This window comes from Leptopilina boulardi, unplaced genomic scaffold, assembly GCF_019393585.1.
Source record: "Leptopilina boulardi isolate dan_hultmark-lab unplaced genomic scaffold, ZJU_Lbou_2.1 LbouV2_341, whole genome shotgun sequence".
Taxonomy (NCBI): Eukaryota; Metazoa; Arthropoda; class Insecta; order Hymenoptera; family Figitidae; genus Leptopilina; species Leptopilina boulardi.
In genome coordinates this window covers 6,087,752-6,115,701 of record NW_026137909.1, presented here as the reverse complement: position 1 = coordinate 6,115,701, position 27,950 = coordinate 6,087,752, and the positions used below count along the sequence as shown (strand labels likewise).

Genomic DNA, 27,950 nt, shown 5'->3' with positions numbered 1-27,950 from the left:
ACGTTACCATAATGACCCTACTTAAGTAGCTGAGTTGTGACTGTACCCTAAGGAAAATGTAAGAACAGTCAGTACATCGAACTGGATAGTCCTCGTTAAACTTATATCTTTTCCAGTAATTCGCAAATTGATTCATGACTCTCACTGTATATCGTCGTTCAAACATTCGTTCAACAATCATCGTAATACACCACTGACTCTCACTTTAATTAAAAGCGATCGTTTTTCGTAGGTTTAGATAGAACACTACTGATCCTTGACTTAGGGCAGGATTTTGCCAGTCCCTAGGAACTATGTAGATTCTTGCTCGAGTTGTTATACCGCAATTCACACGTCAACAGTTTCAGAAGTCTAATCACTTTTAGATCAGTTTCTTCTCCATTGTCTTGCTCCAAGCGATGTGAGCTTTTAACCACTGCTACCACGAGTCCAACGCCAAATGACCAAGCAGGACTCTTTCCTCACTTAAGAAAGGAAAGCTTTCTGAGCATTAGACTCAGAGGTACGAGTGACAGTTTGAGGATTCTATTTAAAGGCAAACGTAGAACAGTTTCGCGAACGTGGTTCGTGAGATAGAAAAGGAGACAAACGTATCTCTGTCCTTTTCTAACGCATGCAACTCGTTCACGAAGCTGTTCTGTTTTGGCCTTTACCCTCTAGCCTGACTGCTCACTCATTCTTATTAGTCGCCTTTAACAACGGGAATTGCGTTACAATGTAGAACATCGTTATCGAAAAAGAGGTTAGATGGCGTCCGTTGTACCTGTAGGACACCACGGACCCTCAATTTAGGGCGGGACCTGTCCAATTCCTAGGAACTAAGCAGGTTCCTGCCCGAGTTGTTATGCCGCAATTCACACGTCGACAATTTTGAAGAAATCATTTTTGAATTAGCTTCCTCTCCAGTGTCTTGCTCTAAGCGATGTGAGCTTTTAACCACTGCCCCAAAGTCTAAGTCCAATTAGACTCAGGTGCGAGTATCAGTCTGAGGATTCTATCCAATCCACGAGCATGACCGCTGCTTTTTCCTTATTAGTCGTCTTTTACGACACGCAGAGGGCAATATTGGGATTATTCCCACCGATGTTCACACGGCCAAAGTTAAGCACGCAGCTACCAATCCACCAGACATGAATCTGGAGACGAGTCGATGTTTCACGGACAGTAACTGAGATGATCTGAAACAAAGAAGAGATCGACAAATTAGACGCCAGGTCCAAGTCGTGTCAGCTGTTCCATTGAAACTTCAAAGGAACAGCTGACACGACTTGGACCTGGCCTTAAGAGATGATCCGAAAGCCAGAAGAGCAAGACCTCCTCATCAAAATCGAAGAAATTAGTTCGAACGAATTCCAAAGTTAGACCAACTAGCATTCAATTACACACATGATCATTTTACTTAAGAAATTAATTTCAGTTTTATTATACCAACACCCATGAAATATATCTCCGAATAAATATCTATTTTGCCGACCTAATATTTCTACTTTGTTGATAACTGAAGTACCCTCAGAGACCTCAAGTGTCGTTTGAGCCCAAGTTCACTAAAATATTTATTAATATTTGCTACCTTGGTAAACTCATCCGCCCTTTATTGGAATAAATAATACCTACCTTGCCGGCAGTAAATTTCAACAAATATAAATTCTCATAATTAAACTACAAACTCCTAATATAATTGCCAAAAAAAACGGTATTACTTTTTTTTCAAGAGCCGAACATTTTGGAAATCTGCCAACATACATCCCCCGCATCAAATACCACCCACTGCGCATCAAAATGGCTTCTCAACTTGATCTAGCATGGAGTCTCGTTTCGCACAAGAATATAGCAGTCTTTCGTGGACTTCTGGGGTAAGGATGAAAGAGGGGTGTGGGGGGGAGGTTTTCTCTCTATAGGAGTCGAGTGGTCGGTAGAATTACTAGCGGGAGTGCTTGACGATCAGAGTTGAGAGGAGAGTCAGCGGCTATAAAAAGGGGTAGTAGGGGGCTAGAAGGCACGGGTTTTTTGTTTCTAGATGAGAGAAGAAGAAGGAAAGGAAGGGGAGGGTTTGGGAAAGTGGGAAAATGCAGCGGAGGGGCGCGGCTGTCGTCGCTCGTCGGTGAGAAAGAGTCGCACACAGAGGGTGGGACATATATATACATATATAGAGGGTGAGGCCGTGCGCGCTATAAGGGTGTCTCTCAACTCTCTCTCTACCAACACCGAGTGAGAGAGAATCGATCTAAAACTAGGAGTCGCCGCAGTAACCGCCGGGAGGAAGCCACTGTTACAATCTGCCCCCATATGTGTTAGCAAAATCTTAGATCGGGCCATCGCTCGCGCACCTGGTGGACGCGGTCGCGACGATGGGATACACATTAAGTTCCCTAAACGTCGTCGTCGTCCTGATTGTGTTCCTTGTACCGGCGCGTTAATATCGCTTTTTTCGAAAAAAGCGGCTTCTCTGGACTTTTATCTCTGGATGCTGATGACAAATGCCTGAATCGACAGGTTCAATCCTCGCCGACATGAACGAATCCTTGGACCCATTCGCATGAGCGTTCGTGGGACGATCCCTTACCTGCAGGGATATGACGTAATGGCAAGAGAGGTACGCACCTGATTCTCCACCAGACTCCATCCTTATTGCTTCTATTCCCTAAGATTAGTATTTCCTCCTCCATTAGAAGTTAATCCAATGGGTCTAATTAGTCAAGAAAGAGGATTTGGATTCAGTTTTGTTGCTAAACAGTTTTTTTGCATGAAGACTAAACTTTCTAGAATTGTAAATTTTTTTCATCAAATCGTCTTTTTTTTCATTTTCCTCACCCTTCGAACACCCTCCGTTCGATTCACCAAATAAAACGAGAACACACTGCTGCCTCCCCGGTGGACCCTTCCCTGTTCCAAATAACTGGCCTGACCTACTTTCCGGCGACATGACCCCGTGACACCAACATCTCTCTCTCTCTCTCTCTTCCGAACTCTCCTCTCTGCACACTCTTGCGTCTCAATTAATCGACTTTGCCTCACAAGCGACAGTATAGCAATAGGTGGTATATAGTTTAGTCGATATCATGGTCAGTGTCGAGTTGTTTAAACGATCGACGAGCTTTTCTCAAGTGCACACTGTCTTCCACTGCCGGAAATGCTCTTCCCTTTAATACTGGCCGACTTCCGGATCGACATTTCTCTCGTCATCTATACACGATTGTTTACCCACCGCCAATCGATATACCGCAATCCGGATAGACCTGCCGGATTCCATTGCTCGTCGTGTATATATTGCTCCTCATGCTGGTAATGAGTTTTTTTTCAAATTTTTCCTTCATTTGCAAAAAAAAAAAAATTCAAATCAGCTTTTTTTTTGTTTGCAAATGAAGGAAAAATCATTAATCCTTTGAGGACTACTTTCTAAGGAGACCGAGATTTATTTTTAAACTAAATTTTTCAGGGAAACTGAGGAAATTGTTCCTTTGTCTGTAATTTGGAATTGGTTTACTAGATTATAAAAAATAGTTTAAGTTTTAAAAATCAAGTTATGTTAGCAAAAATATATTGCTTGAAAACCACACTGGTCCTGAAAGAATTAATTCTTTTTATTATTTAAAACATAATACGGACATAATTGCTGTCCTTCCGGTTTGACGACATTTGAAAATGTGACACTTCTATAATAATTTTATTAGTTTATGGCGTATAATGTAACCGCCATATGCCATAAACTAATAAAATTATTATAGAAGTGTCACATTTTCAAACGTCGTCAAACTGGAAAAACAGCATTTATTTCGCATAACCTAATAACTACAATGAAAAAATAATTTATTTGATTCAAATAATCGGTAAATTTACTTTCAAAATTATTGGTACTATTATCAGATAAATATTTACTTGAGCCAAATAATTGTCGAAACCAGATAATTGAATTAAATAAACAGTATTTACATGTATTTGCAGTATTTTCTGTATTTGAAACAAATACCATTTAATTCGCTCATAATTATTTAATGCAAATATTTATTTGATAATAGTCAAGTAACCGATTATTTGAATCAAATAAATTATTTTTTCAGTTTAAATATTTATTTATCTAAACTCAATTAAATTAATTAACTTAAAAATTAAAATATTAACAACATAAAATAAAACAAAATATTTATTAAAGTAATTCAACCCTGTCACATAACCTCAAACTGAAAATTGATTTCATCGCTAAAGAAAAATATAATTGAAATTAATTTTACTTAATTTTGAAAACAATTGTACAATTTAAAAAAATTAATTTTAAGCATTGTTCAATAATTATTATTTAACATTTTATCTTTTTCGTTTAGTTAGTAAAGAATTGTAATTTATTCAATTTCAACACAACGAAAATCCTTAGTATGGAAATAATATTCAAATATTGGTTGAAAATTATTGTAATTTTTAAAAAAAATTTATAATTAACGATCATGTAGGTTAATTTTATAAATACTGAAATTTTATAAATTCTTGATGATAATTTTAGAAGACCTTATATCGGTTAATGAAAATAATAATTTTTTTTTTGTTTTTACCTTGTCTTTGAAGGTCGATACATAAATATTACATAAATGAAGAAAATAATTTTAAATAATATTGATTATTGAAAATTATTATTTTTAATATAGATAAAGCTTAAAAATTCTTTAATATAGTTTCAAAAAAAATACAATTAAAATTTCAAAATTATTTTAATGTAAAAAAAAGGTTTTTCTATACAAATAAAAAGCTTAAACATAACCTTAAATTTTGTGCCTTTAAGGTCCCTTTTCTCGTGGAGCGTTACATATAAGATTTTTGAATATATAATTTCATATATTTTGAGAAGAATTTTTTTATTTTTTTTCTAATTTCTGATTCGAGTAATTCGCAAAAAAAAGTTAAATTGGCACATTAGTTGCGGAATAAAGAAAAGTACATCTAGACTTTATATGGGCTTAGAATAACTTTAATTATCAATGCGAGGTGTTTCGTAATCCTTATAGGAGGAAGCCATAATATGTAAGTTGCAGCTTTTTAGCCAATAATTGATGGAGAGACGTTCAGTGCAATTGATTATTCCTATGTGTAAATGTCTTTTTTATATACAATCAAAAAAAAGGTTTCATTATTTCAAAAAAAAAAAATTTCTTTTAATCAAAGAAATTTGCGCATTGTTATATAGAAACAAAGAAAAATTTTTTTGGTTTAAAAAAATTATTTCTTTACTTTTTTTTTTGTTTACTCAAAGAAATATTTCTTTGATATTACAAAATTTTTTTATTTGAATCAAAGAAATAAATTTTAATGCACAAATTTCTTTAAATCAAAAATATATTTCGTAAGAGCAAAGAAAAATATTTTTAATTCGAACAAATTGCATCTTCGATTCAATAAGTGATTTAAAGAAAAATATTTCTTTGTTTCAAAGAAATCATTTTTTTCAAAAAGTCATTGATGCCCATATTCTTCTCTTCATTATTTCCTCGCACTTTTTGCTTTTGCAGCGCTACGGGCAAAAGTTTGTTATTTATCTCATATATTCTAAACTTTCTCAATGTTCTTGATAAAAGGAAATTTTTGAGAAAATCGTGTAATATTTTTAAAAATTATGTCATAGTTGAAAGGTTATTTTTTAGCTACCTTTTATACCTAACCTAACCTTATCTTAAGTTAATTTAACAGTATATATATATATATATAGATTTTTGGGTGATTTGACGAAAGTATTTTTCTTACTTTGATCAAAAATGCATGAAAATGCATTTTCCCTAAGAATATTTACTAGAGAGCCAATCAGAAACTTAGAATTTGCATATGGAAATATTTGAGGTAAATATATTCATCTACGAAATCGAGATCTGCTTTTCTTTGAAATTCTATTTATGCGTATTATTACGTTAAAGTATTTGTCGGTGTACGTAAAATACGTAACACTTATTATACACTTTAGTTAATGAGAAAAACTCTTATCAGAATTTATCCAATTCATATACTATATAGAGAGACATATAAAAATAGAGAGTGCATCGGATATTTTTTGTGTTTCAATTTAATTTTTCATTTCTAACTCTTTGTTTTTTTTGATTCAAAAAAATTATTACTTTAAAAAGAAATGATGGAAGGAAAATATTTTAGATAGTTTAAAAATATAATTTTTCTTTGATTATTATCAGTATTATAAGGCTACTTCCACAATAGCTAAATCGCATTGACTTGTAGAGGATTTTTTAGAATTACACGATGCGCGCGCATCGTCTTGTTCTAAACAATTGTCTTTAAGACGATACGATTTAGCTATTGTGGAAGCAGCCTAATAAATAAAAAAAATTACACCCAATTGTGTTGGATTCCATTATCCCCACTCGCCATTTGTCATAATTCTCGTCTACTACCGCACCCTGCTGTAGTGAAAATTTAGTAACTTTTAATTTTAACAATAAAGTCACTAAATTTTTACTAGAGCAGGGTGCGGTAGTTGACGAGAATTATGACAAATGGCGAGTGGGGATAATGGAAACCAACCAATGCTGTCATTGTTTTACGACATTTGAAAAAGTCGTGACCCTTCTACAATAATTTTATTAGTTTATGGCCTAGGTATAATTGTAATGGAGCATTTACATCTAAAGTAAAATATTTTCTTTACTTTGCATTTTTAGAAAAATACAAACCTGATTGGTTGTACAGAATCTAATTCATTGTGGACAACTAATTAGGTACGTGTATTTCGGAAAATACAAAGTGAAAAATTTTTTACCGAAGGTGTAAATGTACCTTAACCAACGTATATAATGCCATAAACTAATAAAATTATTATCAGTATAGCCAATGAAATTCTAATTTATACTTAGAGTGGTCGTACTTTTAATACTTCTGATACAAATTACGTATAGGAAAAATGACATTTAGGTGAAAACACTAAAAAAAATCCACTAAAGACGAAAAAATATACTAAATTTCCTACTAAAATATTTCTCCCACTAAAAATGTTACTGAAGGACCAAAATCTTACAAAATTTAGTGGGAAAACCACTAACTTGGCAACACTGTTTTATGGTAAAACTAATTTTTGAGGTTATGTCAAGAATTAAAATCGGCTTTACATAATAATTATGTATCAGTTCAGTTGACAGTGAACTGAAATGTACAATCTCCAAAAAGATTTTTTACAGTCTTTCAATATGACTTCTGCCTGTTTAAATTTTATTTCTATAAGTGTGAAACGATTTTTATTTTATTATACCAAGCAGCACGGTAAATTCCCTGAATATCCCTGGAGTACCACAGACAGACAGTGACATTCAGTGTATATTCCAGTGACATTGAGGGAATATTCCTCGGTGACATTCATATGGAATATTCCAGTGACATTAAGGGGATATTCAGGTGATATTGAGAGAATATTCCAGTGATATTGAGAGAATATTCCACGGTTATATTGCATTTTTTTTAAATGTGTTTTTAATCTTCCTGCTTATTCAAATAACAATTTATAACACATTTCTATTATTTCAACCCTTTAAAAAAAAATTCAATATAACCGTGGAATATTCCCTCAATATCACTGGAATATTCCTTTAATATTACCTTCAATGTCACTAGAATATTCTCTGAATGTCACCGTGGAATATTTCCATGAGGCGGATATTTTGATTTTCCTGGAAGATCATGGGAATATTCCACGGTGGTATTCAAGGGATATTCAGGGGATATTCCGTGATGCTTGGGTATATTATATTTTTTGACAATGATTAATTTATTTTGACGTGTTAGCATATGTTCTATGTTCTAACCAATGGGTCAAAGAATGAAACCTCTAATCGTAAATCTTAAGCTTTTACATGAGAGAGAAAAGGACAACAGATTGTTCTATCCTTTTCTCTCTCATGTAAAAACTTATGATTTACAATTAGAGATTTTATTCTGCTTAAGCCTATTTTAGGTATATTATATTGTTGTTAACTCACAACGAAATAGTTTTTTTTGCATTTTTATATGATATATTGAAGTGTAATTTATATGTTTAATAAATTTTAACCTTATGAGAATGGCAAACCTTAGCTAAAAACGTTGCTTCTTTATAACGACACACTTTTGAATTTTATTCAAATTTTTACCTTCCCAAGATCATATATTATATATAAACATCAATGAAATTTTAATGGAGAAAATTTTTGACAACTACAGAATTGGTTATATGTGAAAATGTGCAGTAGATTTCTTTTCTAAATCCAGCTATATAAACACCTTTAAACAATGATTGACGTCCAATTTTGGGGTTTTAAAGACTTTAGCTTTTTCGATTTGTACGCAGTGCATGGTTTTCCTTACTTATACATATATATATACCTCGATCGTTTTCCTTCGTTTCTCGGAGAATGATTGAATCAGGTCAGTGTTTTCGACCATAAGTTGAGCTTGCGACTGCGCACAATGTCCTTAGCGCCACCCTGTTGAAAACGAGGAGTGATCCAAACATCGCGTTTTCCCTGCTGAGGCTGCTTCATTTTCATGCTGGTCAGTATTTTCTTTTTCCAAAGATTCATTTTCGACAGAAAAAAAAATTTTTTTTTTGAAATAAATCCTTTTGTAAAAATAAGTGATAACCATTTTTAACACTTTTGAAATGAGTTCCTATTTTTTTCATTCTCACTTTCTGAATCTCTCTCTCTTTCTCTCAGTGTCTTTCACACATCTGACTCATATATATAAACACACATACATGAATAGGATCTCACTTTTTGCATTCATCCTCAACATTTTGGGTATATAACAAATCTGGAGTAAAATCTTGTTTTTTTGGTGGACTAAATTTTACCTCGTGCCAAGTTATCCTGATGGTGAAATTGCATACATGGGCGTGAATTTTCAAACTTCTTCTTTGAAAGGTTGTCCTTATCTACTTTTCAAGAAGTGTGTTTTCAGCAGTTTTTTTTAAACTTCAGATTTTCGAAAAAAATATTTTTCTCAACTTCTATATTATATTTAATGTTTAAAAAGAACTACAATCAGAAAAACGATTTCTTTGATTTAAAGAAAACAATTTCTTTGACAAATTTTTCTTTGATTCAAAAAAAATTTGTTTCTTATTTTTGATTCAAAAAAATTATCTTCGTTTCAAAGAAATATTTTGTTTAATTCAAATAAATGTTTCTTTGACTCTATATATCAATGTAAGAATTTCTTTGATTTAATGCACAAATTTCTTTCATTCAAAGAAAATTTTTTTGAATCAAAGAAATTTTCTTTGAAACAAAAAAAGCTTCACAGAAAAAAAGGTGGGTAAAAAGTTGTAAAGATAGAGGATAAAAGTCGTTACCCACATAGCACGACTTCTTGCTCGGAGGTTACTGTAACGATATCTGTAGGGTTTGTAAGGTTACCGTGTAAGCCTGCAGTAAACTTGAGGTCATCTTAAAACTTCCGCCTTACAGTAAGCTTACACAGTAAAGCTAAGGTAAGCTTACACAGTAAGGTCGTGGTAAGTTTACATGGTAAAGTTGTGGTAAGCTTACACGGTAAGATAGTTGTAAGCTTCCTTTAAGGTTACTGTAAGGTTGATGTAAGGTTACTGTAAACATAAACATGTAAATAAAATTTATTAATATTTATGCGCAGTAGTTTTCTTTGGCACATACGGCTGCGCAGTAACTTTTATTTGACAAACCCTATTGGGGTTCATAAAGTACTTTACCAAATATATCATTTTTTATACAAAAAAATTTATAATATAATATATATATTATAATATAATTATTTTTAATATATTTTCATATTACTTTATATTAACAGTAACCTTATAGCAACCTTACAGTAACCTTACGGGAAGCTTACAACAACCTTACCATGTAAGCTTACCACAACCTTACCATGTAAACTTACCACGACCTTACTGTGTAAGCTTACTGTAAGGCGGAAGTTTTAAGATGACCTCAAGTTTACTGCAGGCTTACACGGTAACCTTACAAACCCTACAGATATTCTTACAGTAACCTCACAGCAAGAAGTCGTGCTATGTGGGTACAGGGTAAAGAATAAAATTGTGATGGATAAAAATGTTACTAAAATATTACTAGAAAAATGGATGTCATATTTGAGTAAACTGTCTAATTTTAATAAAATTATTAGTAATTTTACACTTAACTTTTTAAATCCACAAATTTTTTATAAATAAGTAATTGCATGTGGAAATATTTTGCCTATAATTATTATCTATTAATAAAAATATCTTTGACTAATACAACTGACGACAGTGCGTAAATAATCAGAACTGGGAAATTACAACTCAACGTCTGTATTGTTGCACGAAAGCAGAGTTGGGTAGTAACTGCAATTTTTGTGCATATTAGGCTGTGTCAGTTCATCGAGATATTTCGAGTTCAAGATATGACATCAGAGGCCTGGAGGGACAACAAACAGACGACACAATGTTATTCTTATGGGGAAGAAAATTAGTTTCCATTTACATCAATTTTATTCATACTTTAAACACGGAAAACGCTTGTTGACATATAATAAAATTACAATGTGTGTTGATAATTAATTTTGTTATATATTTGATTCAATTGCATTTATAGATTCTCTGAATTCGTGATAAAATATAAATATTGAGGATAGAAAAGTTTGTTTACTAACTTGAAATCTTTTACTGCTGCGGTAATTCCCACTTAAAATATATATTTTATATCTTTTTTAATAACATGCATACTGGATATTGTTTAATAATATTAAAATGTAAAATGTGATTAGTAAACAAACTTTTCTATATATCCTCAATATTTATATTTTATCACGAATTCAGAGAATATATAAATGCAATTGAATCAAATATATAACAAAATTAATTATCAACACACATTTTAATTTTATTATATGTCAACAAGCGTTTTCCGTGTTTAAAGTATGAATAAAATTGATGAAAGTGGAAACAAATTTTCTTCCCCGTAAGAATAACATTGTGTCGTCTGTTTGTTGTCCCTCCAGGCCTCTGACGTCATATTTTGAACTCGAAATATCTCGATGAACTGACACAGCCTAATATGCACAAAAAATTCAGTTACTACCCAACTCTGCTTTCGTGCAACAATACAGACGTTGAGTTGTAATTTCCCAGTTCTGATTATTTACGCACTGTCGTCAGCTGTCAGTTGTATTAGTCAAAGATATTTTTATTAATAGACAATAATTATAGGCAAAATATTTCCACATGCAATTACTTATTTATAAAAAATTTGTGGATTTAAAAAGTTAAGTGTAAAATTACTAATAATTTTATTAAAATTAGACAGTTTACTCAAATATGACATCCATTTTTCTAGTAATATTTTAGTAACATTTTTATCCATCACAATTTTATTCTTTACCCTGTAACGACTTTTATCCTCTATCTTTACAACTTTTTACCCACCTTTTTTTTGTTTCAAAGAAAATTTTATTTTGAATGAAAGAAATCAAGTCAAAGAAATTGGTTTCTTTAAATCAAAGAAATCTTTTCTATCGGTGTACTGTTTTCATTATTATAGGCAACAATTTCTTTCCTAACATTTTTTAGGATCTAAAAAATGTTTTTCGTTATCAAAATTAAAAAAAAAATAAATTTTTCACAAAAATTTTATTCTTTCAAAAACTAGAATTTTTTTAAAATCCATAAGGTATTCAAAATCATACAGAAAAAGTATTTAAAAAAAATTGTCAATAAAGATATTAAAAAATATCGAAGAAGTTCAATTTTTTTCTTCCTTTTGAACCTTTATGGAAAATTGCCTATCTTTGAAAATAAATGTAACATTAAACTCTAATTATAATTTTCAATTATGAATAACATTAAAATAATTTTCGAAACAACGCAAAGAAAGGAGAGAAAAAAATAAAAGTTTTAACGAAATTACTTTTTAATTTGAACTTTTTTTTTATCTGCATTTGTGTTAATTACGAATTTCTGAATACTGCTCCTTGTTAATTACTTTTTCTTATCTCTCTGTTTCGGATAATTACTATCCCCTTATTTTCTATTTTGTTAATTGTTGTTTCTTTATGTTATCATCCCTTAAATTTAGTGTGTTAATTTTTTTTTCTTAATAAAATTTCCATATTTAATATCATTTAATAATTTTGCCTTATTATATTTTTGTTTTGTTTTATTTAAAATTATTTTTTTAATTTACCAAAGAGAAAAATTCTGTATATTATTTTGGAACGGTGAAGGGGAAATTTCGATCTTAATTAAATGAATAATTGTTTAAATCTTCATCTGTATTGGTATCAAGAAAAAATTAACATAATTTTTTAAAAATTATTTTGCAACAGTTATATTATATATTATATTATAAATATTTAGTAACTCCAACTAAATATTCTCTTATAGCTTATACTACTGATAAAATTGTGAAATGCGGTTTAAAAGTCTGACTAAATATTTACTTTTACTACTGACAAGAGGTTTCTACTTCTTCAGTCACATGTCTGACTCAAATCGACCCAATCTACTAATAAAATTATAAAAAAGAAAGTCTGATTGTTTCTTTAACCCAAAGTAAAAAAATTATAAACTGAAATTAAAATTTATTTCATTACAAATAAATATTTATTATAAATTATTATTTTATTATTTATTATTATCATTTATTATATTATTTTTATTATTATTTTATTTATAATAATTTATATAATATTTTTTTTTTAACTTAATGGAATTAAAAATTTTATTTACATTATTTCATTTATTTAAACATTAGGGGGTTCAAATTGAGTGGGGAAAAATTCAAGATGGACGTAAGCCAGTACATAAACAAACATTAGAAATATATGGGACGAAATGCATAAACCACAATTTTAACTGACAGATTGTGTTTTTCATCACCATTAATTTGGGTCCTAGAATACATTTTTCTTTCAATTTTTGAATAAAATTTACAAAACGTTGGTTAACATTGTCCCCACTCGCCATTTGTCAGAATTATCGTCAACTACCGCACCCTGCTCTAGTGAAAATTTTAGTGACTTTATTCTTAAAATTAAAAGTTACTATAAAGTTACTAAATTTTGTACCAGAGCAGGGTGCGGTAGTTGACGAAAATTATGACAAATGGCGAATGGGGATACAATGAAAACCAACCAAAACACTGTATATTTTCATATAAAGTTGCTCGAAACATTGTGAATCGAGCCTTATGTCATGGCATAACTGTAACTTCCCACTCGTTATTTGTCATAATTCTCGTCAACTAACGCACCCTGCTGTAGTGAAAATTTAGTAACTTTTAATTTTAACAATAAAATCACTAAAGTTTCACTAGAGCAGGGTGCGTTAGTTGAAAAGATTCATTGTTATAGGTATAAAACAAGTTAAAATAAAACAATTTTATGAAAATAATAAAAAATTACAATAAAATCATTTAAAAGTACAAATTTTTATTATTTTTACTTAAAAATTTCTTAAAATAAATTTTTTGTAATTCTTGTAAAAGAGTGTGTAGTACAATCTTCTATAAAAGTAATGCAATTTTGCTGCATTTGACTTTTAGAAAATGTTAGAAGTATATGTATATATATATATGTACATCAGTCAAAAAGGAAATGAGAGGAATATATTTAAATTTCAGACCTTCATGTTCATTAGAAATAATCTTGCAATTACCTGTGCCCCTTGACCTCTAAGTATAATAAATAATCTCCAGCCACAGGCACAAAAAGAAAAAAAAGAGTGATAGTAGTGGTTGTGACCTGTTTTATTCGCACAAATGCACCTGGCGTTAACTAAATGGGTTTTGTATTGGTAAAAGCGGTTGAAATTTATATTTTATTAATTTCTTCTCATGCAATACATATATATATATGACCTTCTAAACTTCACTCAAAAAAAAGATTTCTTTCTTTGACTTGTTTTCTTTCATTCAAAATAAAATTTTCTTTGAAAGTTAGTTTAAAAAAAAATTTATTTGATTCAAAAATAAATTTTCTTCCTTTGAAAGAAAAATTTATTTGAATTAAATACAAAATTTCTTTGAAACGAAGATAGATTTTTTTGAATCAAAGAAAAAAGTCAGTTTTACATATTAAAATTAGTTAAAAATTTTACTAATTCATATTTAGAGTAGTTTTTAGTACTTTTCCATCGTTATATTCATAACGTTACATTAATGACTTTCTTTTCTACTTCTTTTTTTGATGAAAAATGGAAAAAATAGTTTTAAGTTATCGAAGCAATTAGAAGTTAATCTATATGGACGGTTATTCAATGGGAATGCTTGGGCGAACATGAGAATCAAATTCTCGATGAATCCGGGCTAAGAATCTCAGGGAAAAGTCATATCCTTATTCCATATTTCATTTCCATTTGGAGCTTTTGAAAATAGTGAAAGGGCGAATTAATTTTCCGTTGACCCAATATGGACACTCCATTTAGCATCTAGGCGGATTATCAAGAGTATTATAACACACATATTCTCGACCTCCACATATTTTTTTTTCTCCCGCATAACAAGCTCTTAAATTAGATACAAGCTGATAAATATAAGATAATGGCATTGTAGAAGACTGTAGTAAACAATTTAGTAATTTGTGACGCGCTTTAAAGAAAGGGTAGAAAAAAATTTACAGGTTATGTTTATGATAGTTTGAAAGTGAAAATACACAGAGATATAAATTCTCGATACAAATAATATATTAATTTAGTTTGTATTACATTGAAAATAAAAATTTATTTTACATAACTAATGTGGAACATTTATAGATTAAACTATCATAAACATAACCTATAAATTTTTGATTCTTAAATAAAATTTAGTCATACGATTAAAGGCAATTAAACTAGTCATTTTTCATAATTATATTTTATTATTCGGAAGATAAATATAGCCGCATACAATAAAAAAAAAAATTGAAAAAGTTGACTCAGTACAATTTTTTGTAATAATTAAACGTAGAAAATTGGAAGCCTGAGACGAAAATTAAATTACTGCGGTCGCCGATGGCTTTGAATATAAATTATAAAATTTTTTTTCATCTCTTTAATAAACTTGCAATTTTTTTTAAAAATGTTTCTTTTTCACAGGAGTTACGAAGCAAGAGACCTTTTAAGATATGGGACAGCTGGCGTAACGTAAGGAAAGGATTGGTTGTTAGCAATTTTGAAGAATTGGTACATCGAGGTAAGCTTCGATAATAATTTTGGATCACTTTTATAGAAATGATACAAAAATTGGAATCAATTTTCGTTACCTAAAATTGGTATTCGAGAACAAGACATGAGGTAGAAAAGAACAGAAACTATCTCTGTTCTTTTCTATCTCATGTCCTGTTCCCGTATCCAACTTCATTCTGCTTCAGCCTCTACTCAAAAGTTTATGAATTGTTTTTTTTATTTCACTACATTTTTTACTATTGGGAATAATATTATTTTGATTTTGAGGTGTGAAAAAAAAGAAATATTGCATAAAATAAACTGATAAAGAAAAAAAAAACATTTTTAAAAGATATAAGTAGAATACACTAACCTGTGTTGATGGTTAGGGTTGGTTTTCATTGTCTCCACTCGCCAAAGTTCCCACTTGCCATTTGTCATAATTTTCGTCCACTACCGCACCCTGCTCTAGTACAAATTTAGTAACTTTATAGTAACTTTTAATTTTAACAATAGTCACTAAATTTTCACTAGAGCAGGGTGTGGTAGTTGACGAGAATTATGACAAATGGCAAGTGGGGACAATGGAAACCAACCTTAGCACAACAGATTAAAGGTGAGTTTACAATTCGAATATTTTTGAATATTTAGGGTGAAATCACATGGACGCGTAAAGCGTCAAATTTTGTAACTAAACAAACAATATGTCAATCCTTCTCTAAATCATTCTTCCGATTGCGTTTGCGATTCCGGTTACATTTCTATTCTTCTCAGGCCTTTAGGGCGCATAACGACGCAAATGCAGAGTGCAAGGTTGGTTTCCATTGTCCCCACTCGCCATTTGTTATAATTCTCGCAAACTACCACACCCTGCTGTAGTAAAAATTTAGTGACTTTATTGTTAAAATTAAAAGTTACTATAAAATCACTAAATTTTCATTCTCATCAACTTCCTCACCCTGCTCTAGTAAAAATTTAGTGACTTTATTGTTAAAATTAAAAGTTACTATAAAGTTACTAAATTTTTACTAGAGCAGGGTGCGGTAGTTGACGAGAATGAAAATTTAGTGATTTTATTGTAACTTTTAATTTTAAAAATAAAATCACTAAATTTTTACTAGAGCAGGGTGTGGTAGTTTGCGAGAATTATAACAAATGGTGAGTAGGGACAAAAGAAACCAACCGCAAAGTAAAAAAACCATGAGTGCAGAAAGATATCGTTATCCTTTTCACTCTCATTAATTTTGGTTTGCATTCTGCATTAGCTCCGTCATGTGATAATTTCAAAAAAACTGGTTTCTATTAAATTTTTAGAAGGTTTGCATAAAATTTCTAGAGATTACTAATTTTGGTAATTTTTTTTCTGGCCATTAGGTAAAGAAAAATTGGGAGTTCCACAGAACGAGAGTGTATCGTTGGTGCTTGAATCGGACGGAACTCAAGTTGAAGACGGGGATTATTTCAAGACCCTAGCAAATAATACAATACTGCTTTTGCTGCGTCATGGAGAACGCTGGTGTCCCACCGGCGTTGACATCATACGCGCCGGTATATTTTCACAAATTCGTTCAATAATATACTTGTTTTCTAATCATCCTCCAACAGAATCATTCAATTTATTCTACTTTTTGATTTGCATGCACGAATTCACACCACATTGTTCCATTTGTCTCTTGTCGAACTACTTTTGTTGATTTCGTTCATTTTTCATTACAATAGCTTTTATATAGGAAAATTCACTCTTCCATTATACGATTTTGATAAAATGTTTCTTTTATTTATTCCTCCTCCTCACAGCACCTAAAATTACAGTAATAATTCCATTACCTCAATATTTTGCCATAGTTTTTTTGTACTTTTTGCTACGTGTTAGCTAATTTTTGTTCTTGATTTGCAGCAATTTCAGCGATTCCGAAAATAGTGTGCGAGACAATTCACGCATTGGAGTTACATGATGAGACGCCCTCGTGGAAGATTATGGACAATAAGGGACGAGTTACAGTGGTGTTGCACTGGGATCAGCGTTCGACGCAGGTGCAACAGTCAAAAAGTCAGGACTCCCAGAGCTCCAAGTACTCACCAACGAAGAAGGTGGACCTTAATTCGTCACAGCGTCCCTCGTTAGTGATTCAAACGAGTCTCGATAAGCTCAACTATGGAAAATCGAGCCAACAAGTTGAGCTTGGCCCTCGCTACAGTAGTCCGCAAATCACTGTGATAAATCATGATGATATGGTACAGAAGAGTTTTACTAGTCCGAGTAATAGTTCCTACGGTCCCATTGTCGCTTCTAGTTCGATATCGTCGTCACACATGCCCGGACGGCTCGTGAAGCAGGGCACCAACTCCTTCGAAAGTACCACCATTCATATCCACACACCCGAGTGCTCCAATCACATTCATCAACCCGTCACACGTAATGGAAGTCCCGTTAATGGAGCCGATGGCGGACCGAATATTGAATGCGATTTTCATTGTTGCGCCCTTCACGAAGAGGGTCGGAGAATCGCTGTTCATAAATCGGTCGCAACATCACCAATTCAAGACGCTCAACATCAACATCATCATCTTCAACAGCAGACCCAAACCCAAACACCATCACCCCAACCTCCTTCTTCACTATCCGACAGCACAAGACGACCGGCAACTGTAAAAGGTCACGTGAGATTTAGAGACATTGCCGATGAGGAAAACGCTCGTCATGGAGCGTCAGGACCCTTTCACATCCATCATCATCGAAATCATCATCAAGAGGCCCACGAGAGTTCCGAGTCTGAGACCGAGAACACAATCATGGAGGATGAGATTGTCACCTCGGAGAAATTTCTCCTTCTAATTGATCAGCTCACCGTGGACCAGAAACATCATCTCAGCATTAAAGACATTGGAATAATTCTCGAAAGACTCAGCTCAAAGATACTAGACGTTGAACGACTTGATCGTGAGAGCGAGAGCGAGGAATGCTATAATTGGACCATCAAGGCAATTATACGAGGTGATGTCCTTCGCGAATTGGGAGTTATTTACAATGGGAATTATTACGCAATCTCGGAACATCCCGGCTATAAAGAGGAGTCGGAGGAAAATAACGAAGATAACGAGGAGGAAGAGGAGGACAGACTTTAATAATGCTGTTTATTAGATAGATAGATTATATACTTATTAATGGTTATTATTAACATAGTACGTAAAAAAGCGAGAGGCAGAATTTGGAAAATTCAGAACGATAGCGAGAAAGAAAGAGAGAGAGAGAGACTTTTTCAAAATGTTTTCATAATAAAAATGCATCATATACGATAAAAATACATCTATAAACCTAGTTCTATAAAGACGGTTGTTGAAATGTACTTATTATTGAATAGTATATATACTTGTAGGAAAACATTGGGATACGGATCATCTCCGTAACCGTCCGCAACACACTGCCCTATCAAAAAAAAAAAGAAGACGCAATCTTCTTTCCTTTTTTTCGGTTCATCGTTCCTTTTGTTTCTTAATTCGACGAATGATAGTGAGTGGTGTTTAGTGAAACGGTGAAAAATAAAACGCGAGACGTTTACTTTAACCCAATATCGAATCAACGGACGATAATTAGATAACATAAGACACAAAATGTGTCATCGATGATACCATCGGATCAAAGTACTTTACAAGTGTATTCTAAATACGAAAAAAAAAATACATCGGCAAAGTGTGTTCATGACTTCTCATTTTTTCACGGCTAACACTCCCCATCCCTGGTGCTACTAGCGAGCAAAAAAAGAGGCAGTAAATATATAACACGTGACAAATCTAGAGTTCTTATAATAATGGACAACTTCGAGAATTTCAGATAAAACAAAATGGCGGGTAATGAAAAAAAAGATGTATTCTAGGATTGTGTGGCACGATTTTTATGCAGTTGAGTTGTTTACAGAATTTTCAGAATGCGGAATCAATAAGTTGATATTCAATTTCAATTTTCATTGAGATAATAGGGTCATATTTTACATGAAATTAAATTTTTTTTTTGATATACGAGTATTGTAATTTTTAAAAACAAGAAACGACATTTGTGACGTCAGGCAAAAACTTTTCTGTCTTTAGGTTGGTTTCCATTGTTTTAACTCGACAAAATCTCCATTTATCATAATTGTCGTCAACTACCGCATCCTGCTCTAGTGAAGATATAGTGACTATATTGTTAAAATTAAAAGTTACTAAATTTTTACTAGAGCAGGGTGCGGTAGTTGTCGAGAATTATGACAAATGGTGATTTTAGCGAGTGGGGATAATGGAAACCAACTTTTATAAAGGCCAGGTCCTTGTTAGGCAGCGCCATCTACGTCGAAACTCATGCATACTCTACCTCATGCAGAAACATTTTGCCGTTTACACTTCAATGAAATCTAGTGAATATTTAGTAACTTTCTAGTTATAACCGAAATTTTTTGGAAAATTACTAGAATGTTACTAAACATTCACTAGATTTCATCAAAGTGTGAACGGCCAAAACCGTAACCTAAAATTTCGGAAAATTTTTAGCAGAACTTACTTGAAAACAAGAAAATAAAATGCTTTGTACTTTAGGATAATTGATTTACTGACAAAAAATACATCAACTAAAACTTTTTTTAAGTTGAAATAATGAAAAAAAAATTAATGTCGATAAATTAAATATGAGCATTTTTTTACGAAAACTGTAACATCACTTTTTTTTTATTTTAACTCAAAAAAAGTTTTAGCCGCTGCATTTTTTGCCAATAATGAATTATTCTAAAGGACGAAGCATTTAATTTTTTTTTGTTTTTGAGTAAGTTCAGTTAAAAATTTTAGGTTGGTTTTTATTGTCCTCACTCGCTATTTGTCATTATTCTCGTCAACTACCTCACCCTGCTCTGGTGAAAATTTAGTAACTTTATAGTAACTTTTAGTTTTAACAATAAAGTCACTAAATTTTTGCACTAGAGCAGGGTGCGGTAGTTGACGAGAATTATGACAAATGGCGATTTTGGCGAGTGGGAACAAATGAATTCCAACTTTTAGTTTCGATGTAGATGGCGCTGGTTTACAAAGACCTGGAAATAAGGTCAATGCAAAATAGGTTCGTGAAAATAGTTCAAACGAGATGCATGAGATAGAAAAGGACACACCTAACACAAAAAGTGATTCCATAGTGGAAATTTTTTAATTTAATTCATCAAAAAAATCTCAACTTCAATTAATAATTTTCATTATTAAAAAACACGAAATTTTAAGGTTAAAATTTAGTTTTATAATAATGAAATTAATAAAATGAATTATCAATTAACGGCTACAAAAATTTTTCTTCTATTATTATAAAGCATTAAAATATGCTAATGCTGATTTTAAACGTTTTAGAAGTTACAATTGTCAACCTAACCTCACTTTTGCGTTTAAGTGTCAGTTAAATAGGTTCACTGATCACTTCATCTGGCCAATAGATAATTTTCTGATAAATCACATTTAAAATTAGTGCTATTTAAAGGTGGATCAACACAAAAATATTCTATCCAAAGATTTTATTTATTGGTGCATTATAACTGCATTTACTGTTAGTTTTTTTTATATTTTCAGATATCAGAAAGCGCTATTTGCAGTTTCTGGGAGGTTTGTTTTCATTGTCCCCACTCGGCATTTGTCATAATTCTCGTCAACTACCGCACCCTGCTGTAGTAAAATTTTAGTAACTTTATTGTTAAAATTAAAAGTTACTATAAAGTTACTTAATGTCACTAAATGTAAATGAAAATTTAGTGACTTTATTGTAAAAATTAAAAGTTACTATAAAGTTACTAAATCTAACTAAATGTAAATTTAGTTCCTTTATTGTTAAAAGTAAAAGTTACTATAAAGTTACTAAATTTTCACTAGAGCAGGGTGCGGTAGTTGACGAGAATTATTACAATTGGTGAGTGGAGATTTTGTCGAATGGGCACAATGGAAACTAATTGGGAAATTATTGAAAGCTTAAAAGTCGTGTGTAAACACCTTTAATGTACTTGAAGATGTAAGGCTGTGTTTACAAAACTGCGTTTGATACAAAAGAAAAAGACGGATACTCTCATCTTTGTTCCACTTATTACTCAAGAAAATACGCAGTTTATAAACGCATTCTTGTAAATACACATTCAATGGCAGAAAGGCGGGAAATTTAAATTACAATATTGAAAAAATACACATAAAATTGAAAGTAATTTTTTTTTTTCTAAGATTTAAAACAAATTTTATAAAGTACCATACGTAAAATGAAAGATTCCACGTTCTGGGAATTCTGCTTGTTTATATGACCGTTAAAGTTGGAAAGTTTAAAAAATGGCAGATCCAATATATTATAAATGGATCAAGATATCGAAATAACACATGAGCGATTTTTATGGAACTCTGCGTGCAGGAGTGTTTTAAAAACTGTTAAAAATGAATTCGAAGTGAAATATGACAAAATTTTAAATATGGCAGGTCCAATGCGGCGAGAGCATAAAACTCGATAGATTTTTTATGGGAACTTTGTATTTAAAAAACTTTCGTGTGTTGTTAAACGCGCAAAATGTTTGTATTATTATTATTATTATTATTATTGTAGGAACTCTAGCCGAATCGGTAGTAGTCAATTTCATCGAAGTAATTCTATTTAGATGCTTTTGATGATGATTGGTCGGCAAATTTTTTTGATTGGTTATTAAAAAAAAAAAATCTGTGTAATATTTTTGTTGACCAATCGGATTTGCGCGGATGGAAAAAAAAGTGTTAAAAGCAATTCTTATTGGTTAGACAAAGTTTCTAGAAAAGTGTTATTAAAAAAAAAAAATGATATTTAAGAATTACGTGAAACACAAGAATCGACTCGGATTGATTATAATCTTCCGAATCTTAAAAATACACCGTTTTCAGCATCTCGTTAACCGACCTTTTCTACTTTAGCATACATAATACGTATTATATATACTTTTCGCCGAATCGAAGCGTCTTTTTACCACTTTTTCATTGACAAAAAAAAATCACTGTGCCAAATATCTTAAAAAAAAAAAACCAAATAATTGTCTTCCAATATGACAACTGTATGGGGTCAAAGAATGTTCGATAACACTGCCAAAAAAAAATCTTGTATTGAGCTCAGAAACGAATTTCGATATTTATTAAAAAAAAAAAAAAAATTAGAAATCAAAAACCGTTGTTGAGAAACAATTTTTGGTGGCGAGAAAAAATTTCTATTATATAGTCATTTTTTTGTCTTGTACTGAAAAAATTTTCTTGCTACCTCACGCTCATTACATACGGCTTCTGGTGCTCTACTTTTAGATTCTTATATCGTTTGTACCCCAGTGGTGGTCAAATTTGTTGACAATCAATAAAAAAAAAACATTAATAAAATTTTATCTCTAAACCTCGCTTTTTTCGCTTCTGCGAGAATTTGTTCCTCCCATGCGTAATTAAATATGATGAACTTTTGTCATATAATTTTTTTTTTAGATGTATATTTTGTTATACAAAGTGTATACAACTTCAAAAATTACGCTAAAGAATTTAAATATAATTTTAAATATTTATATAAATGGAAAATATATTAAAATATCGATAAATTGGTGATATTTGATGGAATTTTTGAAAAGTCGTGATACTTCTATAATAATTTTATTAGTTAGTGGCGAATACAAGCGTACGCCATAAACTAATAAAATTATTATAGAAGTGTCACGACTTTTTAAAATATCTTTTAACCGGAAGAACTTGTCGATATTTATACAGTTGGTTTCCATTGTTCCCAGAAGACATTTGTCATAATTCTCGTCAACTACCGCACCCTGCTCTAGTACAAATTTAGTGATTTTATTTTTGAAATTAAAAATTACAATAAAATCACTAAATTTTCATTCTCGTCAACTACCGCACCCTGCCCTATTAAAAATTTAGTAACTTTTAATTTTAACAATAAAGTCACTAAATTTTTACTAGAGCAAGGTGAGGAAGTTGATGAGAATGGAAATTTAGTGATTTTATAGTAACTTTTAATTTTAAAAATAAAGTTCCTACATTTTTACTAGAGCAGGGAGCGGTAGTTGACGAGAATTATGACAAATAGCGAGTGGGGACAATGGAAACTAACCTTACATCGATATATTTTAGAACCTGACAAGTATCAAAGCTGTTAAGTTTCAGGATGCAATGAAAGCACTAAAAACAATCGATAGAATCCGATAAATATTTATAGAATCTGATTCGCACTGATTCAATTAATTTTAGAAATTTAATTAAATTGAATAAATCAGATTCAAAGATAATTCTGAAATTGGTTTTTAATCGGTTCCTATCGATTTTTTTTTAAATGGGCTTGTTTCTTATTTTGAGGTGGAGGAAAATTTATCGTTAAAATACGCTAGGAATAGATTTGAGAACTTTGTATTTGCAAATGCGAAAAGCATGATATGAAAAGGAGGAAAAAATTTTATCCTTTTCAATCCTCTTGAAAAAAAAAATAATCCGCATAGAAACCAATAGAACTTTGAATTGGTCTGAATAAGTGGCAATCAGGGTAATTTTTTTCATCAATCCGTTTCTATAGGATTCAATAAGGGCACTGAAAGTTGAATCGTTTTTTATTGGATCCAATCGGATGCAATGTATACGAAATGTAAATTTTTTTTTATACACCAAATTGCATCCATCCGGTTTGACGGCATTTTGAAAAGTCGTGACACTTCTATAATAATTTTATTAGTTCGTGGCTTGGTTATATTGTACGTCATGGACTAAAAAAATTATTATAGAAGTGTCAGGAGTTTTCCAAATGTCGTCAAATTGGAAAAGGCCTGAGCAGAATAGAAACGTAACAGGAATCATAATCGTAAACGCAACCGGAAGAATAAGTTAGAGAAGGACAAAAAATATACCTATCCTTCTCTAACTCATTCTTCCGGTTGCGTTTGCGATTACGATTCCGGTTACGTTTCTATTCTGCTCAGGCCTAAAGAAAAAAAGGCAAGATTGTAACATAACCTCAAAACTAAAAAATGGATTTTAACGCTCTATATGAAAATGCATGACACAATAAAATATCATAAAAATTTAGTGACTTTATAGTAACTTTTAATTTTAACTATAAAATCACTAAATTTTCACTAGAACAGGGTGTGGTAGGGTTGGTTTCTATTGTCTCCACTTGTCAAAATCCCCACTCGCCATTTGTCATAATTCTCGTCAACTACCGCACCCTGCTTTAGTGAAAATTTGGTGACTTTATTGTTAAAAGTAAAAGGAACTATAAAGTTACTAAATTTTTCCTAGAGCAGAGTGCGGTAGTTGACGAGAATTATGACAAATGGCGAGTAGAGACAATGGAAACCGTAGAACAGGGTTGTGAAACTCAAAAGTTGTACACAGGGATGTGTTGCTAAATGACAAAACATCCCAAATGTTACATAAGTTAAAAGTATATAACCAGATCTTCCAAAAATTATTTGAAATTAAATGATATCCACTCGATTGGAACCAATTGCGAGCGATTTAATTTTTAATCGGGTTAGACCCTTTTCAGAAACAATTCAAATCAATTCAAAATTTAAAATAATTTAAAAATTCTCTGAATTTATTCCTTAGATCTAATTTTCCCCTCTTTCAAAACATGGATATCATTTTAGCAAAAAATTCACGAAATTTTAATTCTTTATTGCAGGTTCTATTGTATATTATTCAAAAATTTTAATTGCTCTCGACAAACCTCTTTGGCATAAAGTTTGAGGTTATGTGTTCTGTTGTGAATTGTATAAAGAATTTATTACAATAAAAAAAAAGCATTGCATATAATATTGTTTCGCGTGTAATAATCGTTTTTGTTATCTATATGTTTAGGCAACAAAAAAAAAAGACAATGTACAATCATAAATTATAACTTTACATTTTTCTCACGCCGAATGGAAATAGAAGCGGATAATTCGATTCTTATCGAGGTTATGAAAAATGTTCTTGGATATATGAAAACCAAGTTATATTGTATGACAAGAAAGCCGAGGAAACATCTATCAAAATTGTGCGAGCGATAAACGAAGCTAGACAAAAAATAAAATTAACGACATTGTAAATTTGACTTTGAATTTTTTTTTAGTTTAATAAAGATAAGTTACCTTGCTTCACAATATATATTTGATCTTGTATATATAAAATTTATTTTTGACATTCATTTTTAATTTGTTAATTGCCATAATTATTATAAAAAATTATAAAAAATTTATAATTAAGCCAAAGTCTAATAAACATATAAATGCACATAAAATTTCAATCCTGATCCTCGTCCAAAAAATTGATTTTAAAATTTCTGAAAAAAGAATTTATAATTTATAATTTAGATATTTTGGTTTATTTTATCATTTTAATTATAATAAATATCAAAGTCAATTCTGCAAAGTCGTCTAAAACTGATTCTCTCAATATATTTAAAAAAAAAATTAATATTAAAAACTATTTTTTTTGTTGCAATTGGTATAAAAAACAATCTTTTGTAAAAATTTAAAAATGACGTAACTGCATATCCATAATATATGTGAAAAAAAGGGTATTCCCCTGTTTAAAGAAAGTTGTCAAAATTTTGGAATGTTGGCAAGATAAAAAAAATTACAGAAATGTGGCTTGATTAATGAAAATTGTTGAAGAAAGAATACAAATATGTACCTATTTCTTATCTTTTTCTCGCCAGTGAAATTTCGTCAACGCTTAAAGTTTTCTATTTGCAAAAACTAGACAAACAAAATTTTTTTCGTTAATATTCACAATTAATTTAATAATTAATTAAAATATTCATAATATATAATTGATATCCCATCATTTTTTTTTTTTTTGGGAAAGGCTTCAAAGAGGTACGTTTTCTAAAAATTGTATAATTAAAAATGTCCACTTTTATGATAAAAAGTATTTTTTTTGTTCCTTTTTATATAATTACATACTGGAGTGAATATTTTGATCTATGTATTTAGCGATTATGACGAATAAAATCGCTGTCTCAATGAATTTTCAGTGTTTGAAAAGAGTGAAGTCGCGAATAATAAAATATTAATGTTCATAAAAAAAAATAAATAAATAAATAAAAATAGAAAAAAAGGAATAAATGATCAACAGCGACACGTAAAATGGCGATCGACATTCTAAGACTTTGCAATTTTAATATATTTCTATTGTAAGTGCGAGTGAGAGGAAATTATTAAAAAATGAACTATCGTGCTAATATCTCACGTGTGCTAAATTAATTAGAAATAATTGAGAATCGAGGAAAGAAAAAAAAACGTTACGAAAATATAAAAAGAGAATAAAAATATGCCTTGTCTTTTACCCGAAATTGTAAAATTCGAATGTTTTATTCGTGATTTAATTTTTTTCGTATTATTTCGAATAGAAAAAAAAACATATATAAAAGATGAGAAAATAAGGATACCATAACGGTTGTGCGAAACGCGTATAAGAAATTATTATGAAAAAATAGTCGAAAGCGGGCGAATCTCGATTTACAGCGCCAACTGTCGAGCGCGTCCTCAATTAATTCGTACTTAAAACTATCGTCATTTTTTTTATTATTATTAATAATTTGCGTTGATTTTCTTATAAGAATTGAAATAAAACTGCCACTTTGGTAAAAAAAAAAAAAAAATAGGTAAAAATAATTTCAAAGATAAATGAAGTTTAAAGTTAAACACATCCTCAGGGTGAACGAATTTTCATAAAATAATATTCGCGAGAATTTTTTACTTTAGACGGCACATTAACATACACCCAGAAAAAAAGTTTCTTTGAATCAAAGAAATTTTTCTTTAGGTTAAAAAAATGATTTAAAGAAAAAATTTCTTTGATTCAAAATATTGGTTTTTGTAAAAGCAAAGAAATTTTTTTTTTAATTCAAACAAATTTCATTTTTGATTCAAAAAAGTGAGTTTAAAAAACCGATTTCTTTGTTTCAAAGAAATCTTTTTTTCTGGGTGTATGTTATATATTTTATATTTGGATTTCGGTTATATATATATGAAAATCGCATTCTTCGTGTGTAAATTGAATTTTATGAGTGGAATGAGAGTCAGTAAGAGATTTCGAATAAACTTTCCTTTGCGCGACTAATAAATAAGTATTTGGCTAACCGCGCGCGCGGCATTTGCATTTGAAATTGCTTTCACTTCATCGAAACTTAACCTTGCGCGGGAGTTAATTAATTTCATTTTCGATTCAAGCGTTTCTCGAAATTGGCAGGTTCCTTACTCGAGAGCACCACTCAGTTCAACCCACTTCCGCAAACATACACACACACACACACACCGTATATGTACTCAACTTGTGCGGACAACAAGTTTTCGGAAAATAAATGTTCACCCTACTCATTCTCTCCTCTCATTGAACTTTATATAAATTCCCTCTTTGAACTTTCGGAATCTCTTCTAAACTCTCTTCCAATTTTACATTCTTGGTGACGTTAATAAAACTATTTAAAAGAAAAATTTGCGAAGCCAAAAGTTTTGCTTTTTTATTATACTTTACATGTACACACAGAGAAAAGATTTCTTTGATTTAAAGAAAGCAATTTTTTTGACTTGTTTTCTTTTATTCAAAAAAAAAAAAATTTTCTTTGAAACAAAAAAATGTTTTTTAATTTCAAAGAAATTTGTGCATTAAGTCAAAGAAATTCTAATATTGATATGTAGGGTCAAAGAAACATTTATTTGAATTAAATAAAAAATTTCTTTGAAACAAATAAATTTTCTTTGTATCAAAGAAAAATTTGTCAAACAAATTGATTTCTTTGAATCAAAGAGATCTTTTTTTCTGGGTGTATAAGGGGTAGAAAATACAAAAATATGCCTTCTTTTTA

At 30.8% G+C, this 27,950-nt stretch overlaps 1 protein-coding gene across 3 annotated transcripts; it reads left to right on the top strand.

Annotated features, from left to right (window-relative positions):
• The first annotated feature begins 1,405 nt into the window (after nucleotides 1-1,405).
• Nucleotides 1,406-25,188, top strand: LOC127285832 (uncharacterized). Of its 3 annotated transcripts, none has more exons than XM_051312035.1 (4): nucleotides 1,406-2,593; nucleotides 15,044-15,140; nucleotides 16,487-16,660; nucleotides 17,010-25,188. In XM_051312035.1, exons 1-4 carry the CDS (start codon nucleotides 2,537-2,539, stop codon nucleotides 18,236-18,238), a joined length of 1,557 nt encoding a protein of 518 aa, XP_051167992.1. In that variant the 5' UTR covers nucleotides 1,406-2,536; the 3' UTR covers nucleotides 18,239-25,188. The 3 variants fall into 3 exon arrangements, with proteins under 3 accessions (XP_051167992.1, XP_051167993.1, XP_051167994.1); XM_051312036.1 differs by lacking the exon at nucleotides 1,406-2,593 and adding an exon at nucleotides 3,262-3,282; XM_051312037.1 differs by lacking the exon at nucleotides 1,406-2,593 and adding an exon at nucleotides 8,462-8,508.
• Nucleotides 25,189-27,950: the final 2,762 nt, after the last annotated feature.

What these genes read in the sequence shown, in the direction of transcription:
- LOC127285832 (XM_051312035.1), top strand. Translation starts at nt 2,537, where the DNA reads ATGAGCGTTCGTGGGACGATCCCTTACCTGCAGGGATATGACGTAATG. An exon ending in ATGACGTAATGGCAAGAGAG is followed by an intron (nt 2,594 to 15,043) that starts GTACGCACCTGA and finishes TCTTTTTCACAG; the next exon opens with GAGTTACGAAGCAAGAGACC. An exon ending in TGAAGAATTGGTACATCGAG is followed by an intron (nt 15,141 to 16,486) that starts GTAAGCTTCGAT and finishes TCTGGCCATTAG; the next exon opens with GTAAAGAAAAATTGGGAGTT.